Source organism: Cibotium barometz, chromosome 31, assembly GCF_041138505.1.
Source record: "Cibotium barometz isolate CiBa-2024 chromosome 31, ASM4113850v1, whole genome shotgun sequence".
NCBI lineage: Eukaryota > Viridiplantae > Streptophyta > Polypodiopsida > Cyatheales > Cibotiaceae > Cibotium > Cibotium barometz.
Genome location: NC_141076.1, coordinates 2,245,788 through 2,250,989, shown reverse-complemented (window position 1 = coordinate 2,250,989; position 5,202 = coordinate 2,245,788). Strand labels below are relative to the sequence as shown.

Genomic DNA, 5,202 nt, shown 5'->3' with positions numbered 1-5,202 from the left:
CGCCTAGTCTAACAAATCTCGTGCACACATTACAAAAACTTACTTTTTAATATCTTGCATGTCTTAAAGATGAGAAATAAGTTATCTTTTTTGAATTCTACATCAAACAAGAGTTATCAAAATGCTGTGAATTTTTGAAGATTCATCGTCATTAATCAAGGACAAACCTTATTCAACATTGATTAAAAAGGGATGTATGTTTATACTAGTTACACATTATTCAATCTCTACTACAAATTACTACCTTGGGGGGGAGGAAATTGGAAGAATCGATGATGGGGTGCATGTTCATGAAACAAAGACACGTTACATAAGCAAAATGCAATGCATGTGGAGAAATTGCCTCTGCCGGGGCCACCACCAACGTAGTAAAGTTTCATTGCCTGTCAACATTATATATAAAACCAACCCAGGCACCACGGTCCACGGACCACGAGCCTAAGGCTTAAGCACGTGTTTCTTTAGGCACGTGCTGTTGCTTTTAGCCAGCAGTGGTGGGGCCGGTGGCCATTACGCGTCCACTTGTTGTATATAAAAAGCTGGTTGGCAGTAGGCAGCTAATCCAAACACAACCACACCACAGAGACAACTCTACTTCCTAATAGATATATTCACCATTCCGGCAAATTTCGTCCGTCCATAGCAGTTTTTTTTCCGTCCACGCTTCTGTCCTCCCTCTTCGTCCACAAATCAACAGTTATAACAGCAGCATGGCCGGAGGAGCTGGAGAAACCCTACGTCATCTGTCGATGGGCGGCCTAGGCCAGCTTACAATCTTCTACTCGGGCAAGGTGAACGTATACGAGGATGTGCCGGCCGACAAGGTAATCAATCATATTTTTGTAACACACGTCATTAATTAGTAGAATGGACGGCGCATTGTTCTTAATGTGCCTACTAGTTTAGGCTAACATGAGAGCTCTCACCTGCAGGCAAATGCTATCATGCTGCTTCTCTTGAATGGCAACAACAGCAGTAGAAGTGGTTGCGATGATAAACCTAGCTCGTCGACTAAGCCCGCGCCGCAGGCGATGATCGACACAGAGCCCAGTAGTACAGCTAACAATGTCGGTGAGGTGCGATCTAGATCCTCCGCACCTCCTCCATACACGATCACACAAGTAGAAAGAAAGCAGCGGCTGCAGCAGCCTGTAATCAAGCGATCCCAAGCTGGTATGCATGCTTGACATGACTACTCTCTGATCTCTTCGCCTCTCTCTCTCTCTCTCTCTGTGTGTGTGTGTACTGTGTGTGTGTGTGTTTTGTTGGCCGCCTTCTGACCTTTCCGTGCGTAATACTGATTGCAGAACTTCCATTCGCGAGGAAGGCATCGCTTGCCCGCTTTCTGGAGAAGCGAAAAGACAGGTATAATCAAATCCAATCCATTAATACGCCCGTCTGATCCTGATTTTGCTCCCATCTTGTGTACTTCGGCCGGAGTCGGTTTGGGTTTTTTTTCTCTTTTTTTTGGGGCTTGGAAGAGCATTATTGATTCATGTGAGGTTCTGATTGATTTTACAGAGTCGATGCAAAACTCAAAGAATCATCAACAGTCGAAGTTTCATGTAGCCCCCCCTGCTGCAAGAAGATCAAGCTCTTCTGAGGAGTCGCCGCGCCGACCGAGGAAGACCCACACGTGGCCTGAAGTGATTCGCTTGACAAAAGACCAACGTTCAAGGTCCACGATTTAAAGGCTCCCGAGTCCGGTCGTATCGGGGCCGTTGAAGGAAACTCCAAAACAAACGCGTGGCTTTGAAAAAGAAAAATGTAGCTGTCTGCCTCCTTTGAAAATTGAGAGGCAACCCTTCTTCGAATTTGAGGCATGTGCCAAATTTAAATTTTGGAGCGCTACAATGTTTTTCTTGGGGTACTCATCGAGTCCTCAACCACAGTGCCGTATCCAATTGCCTTTTGAGAGCTCAAACGTTTTTGTGGGTGCTCGTCCATGATAGGAGATGCCCTTTGATGCCATCATGATCACAATATTTGTTTGATCAGTAAGTCCCAAATTCTTTATTATAAGGCACCTCGCCAAAATTCGGGTGACAAAGTTTTTGTGGGTGCTCATGCATGATAGGTGATGCCCCTTCCTATATTGCTAAAACCATTACCGACATACTCATTGTGGTCCATAAACACGGTAAGTGGAGTTAATGGCTTCTCATAGGAATTCTTTTAAGAAAGAAGCAAGGAAAAAGCTGCGGTCTAAAATTCTCCCCAAGGCTATTATTGTAGGGGGTCTCCAGGAATATTGGCCTACAAACTTTAGTGATCTATATATATATATATAATACTAGTGTTTAGGTGAGTCATGGAGATAAGCCAAAGTTACACTGCATTTGAGCACATAAGAAAAAAAAAACATTTGAAATATTCACCCAATGTTGAGTCATACAAGTTCAGGTCTATATTCAAAATGCATATGTCCACCAATCTATATTTATATTATGATGTTGGCCTCCTATTTTCTACCCTAAATAGACTACTATGCCATATGTGTAAATTGATACTATTGGCTAGTCTAACAAATCTCATGCACACATTACAAAAACTTACTCCTTGATATCTTGCATGTCTTAAAGATGAGAAAGAAGTTGTCTTTTTTGAATTTCACATCAAATAAGATTTATTAAAATGCTCTAAATTTTCAAACATTCATAGATTGATCAAGGAAAAACATTATTCAACACAAATCAAAAAGGGATGTATAAATTTAAAATAGTTACACACTATGGAAGCCATAAAATGTCAATCATGGGAGTGCTCATCATTACTTGAAGGGAGTCATCGTGATGGTATAAGGATCTTGACAGTTTCATTTCTCAATAATGGCCAATTTATGTTTTAAGGCCATGGGTTTTAACTAATTGATGTGTTGAGAAAAAAATATGCATTAGAGAACATGTAGAAAAAAATTATGGAAGTGGTAAAAGATAAATAGTATGATGGCAGGTTGGTAAAGAAGTCCTTTTCACAAGGTACTTCAATGCAATAATTGATTATTAGCTCACATGGAGAAAATGAAAAGAGACCAATTGCCTTGATTTGGTTTGTATACTAATCTTGTTTTTTTTAGTTTCTAAGGAAACTTAAAGTTCATGGCTCTCAAAAAAAGGAGAGAATCAAGCTATTTGTGACACTATAACCTTTCCTCTATGTGTTATTCAAACTAAAGAGAACTTGATGCTCATGTGTTTTTGTATCTCTCCTTCTCTTTTCGATATCTTAAGATACATGCATATATGCTACTCTTGCTTTTCTAGATGGCTCCTTCTCATTAGTAAACCTAATAATAAAAAGGCTTTGAATATGTTCCAAGTATATGGTGTTGGAGAAACAAAGCTAAATCATTTGCATGCTTTAGCTCTATTTATAGAGCTACACAATACACCCCCTAGTGCAATGGACCATGCTTACCTTAACTTGTCTTCATGGGGAATTTGCTGGTGTCCAAGTTCCTATCTTGATAGACTCTAAGCTTTTCTAATGCTAGCTGGCACCACTCTCTTATCTCCTCCTCAAGTTGTCACCATGAGGTTGCCTTTTTCCATGCAAGGACACTCACTCCTCTATACTGTCAAACTCAAGAATATAAGCACAAGAGGAACATGCACCAAAAATGTAGCTCTCTCTCCTCTCTCAACTATGTCACACCATAGACACACAAGAGAGAAAGGAGATAAGACCAAGCTCAATTGGCACAGGGAGATTGTGTCCCGCATTATGAGAATAATGTTATTTATACAACTTTCTCTTATTCACACTTGGGTGCCCAAAACTTAATGAAAGATGAACTAGAAGCTTACAAGTTACATAGTTTTTTGGCATAACCAATTATTCTCATAATTACAATGTTTAGAGTGTCATTTCATGACACTAATGGTGCTATCTCTCGTATGTAATGGAGAGATATGCCTCGGGGGGTTCACCTCAAAAAATGTTAGTGTACCACGTGAGTTCAATAGGAGGGGTTTTTAATTAGATACATTGAGAAAAATTAACAGGATTATATTAACATGAGGGGTTTTTTAATTCAACTTTAGAAAAAAATCCATTAGTTCATAAGTAAAGAGGGGTTGTTTTATTGGGGGAAAAATTTTAATTAAGGGGTTTTTTAAATACCTCTTGAACGCACGTGATACCTAGGGTTTTCTAGTATTGCACCCTTCGAGAGAGATGCTAAGTTAACCCAAAATGGGCTTAACATCCCCCCTACTTGATGTAGACTGCGTCCCCCAAAGGGGTTGTTGTCCCACACATATTCCTTGTAGCGGCTCTTTCTTATTTGGAGAACCCAAAGGCTATAGTGTAGGAAGTAGAGTGACCTCTAGAAATTTGTGTTGATCATGTTCTCAAATGTTGTATGCATGTAAAAGGGTAGGAAGTAGAGGAGATGATAATACATGATGCCAAGTTGTTTAAGAGCCCTTTGTTAAGATCAAAGTGCATGCCTTCCCTGTTGTAGCTATGGACATAATCATCTTGAATGTCAAGAATGATGAGTTTATAAAACCTAACAGTAGCTAGGATGGCTGGATTTGGAATTGCCTACCATTCATGGACAATTGTAAGCATGAACTGTTATCGTTGTTGATTCAATGTATCAAAGTTATTGTGCTCAAAGTAAGGAAAATTGTAGATGATGTGGTAGTCCTGAGCACACCTTTCATATATCTACATATTCTTTTATGGTGGTGAAGAAGGGAAATCTCTAGGTTGGCTAGTCAATACCAAAGTTGGCAATTTCCACTTTGCCATCAACATCAGCATGTATCTCTTCATAGCCGCCCTGTGACTCAATTGTATACTTGCACCACTATTTCCCACCGCTTGTAGGCGCAGGTGATCATGACATTATGAGAAATATGGACTCTCCATTTTTCCCCTTAAAGAGTGAATAAAAAAAGATGGGCCTGACCAATGAGAGAGCTGGGATTCTAGATCCATGTAACATGGATTTTTTGTCATATCTTTCCCCAAATCTCTTAGGATAATAAAATAATAGAGCCCATAACTTAAAAAAATAGAGAAATGTTAGATTTCATGTCATAAACTATTATTTCATGTCAGATGTATCTTGTGGTCAGCACATGGAAGTTTGAAAACCGAATTTTATTTTTTCTCTTTTTTTATGTTTAACTTTTTACTTTCCCTCCTTTTGCATTTCACTACCTTTTCATTTTCCCCCTTTTTTTAGCGGAA

The 5,202-nt window shown here is 39.5% G+C and overlaps 1 protein-coding gene across 1 annotated transcript; it reads left to right on the top strand.

Annotated features, from left to right (window-relative positions):
• Positions 1–577: 577 nt before the first annotated feature.
• On the top strand, positions 578–2,050 carry LOC147620391 (protein TIFY 10b-like). Its single transcript, XM_086825397.1, has 4 exons — positions 578–824; positions 933–1,173; positions 1,308–1,365; positions 1,522–2,050. The coding sequence occupies exons 1-4, from the start codon at positions 711–713 to the stop codon at positions 1,601–1,603; spliced, it is 495 nt and encodes a 164-aa protein (XP_086681523.1). The 5' UTR covers positions 578–710; the 3' UTR covers positions 1,604–2,050.
• The last annotated feature ends 3,152 nt before the right edge of the window (positions 2,051–5,202 follow it).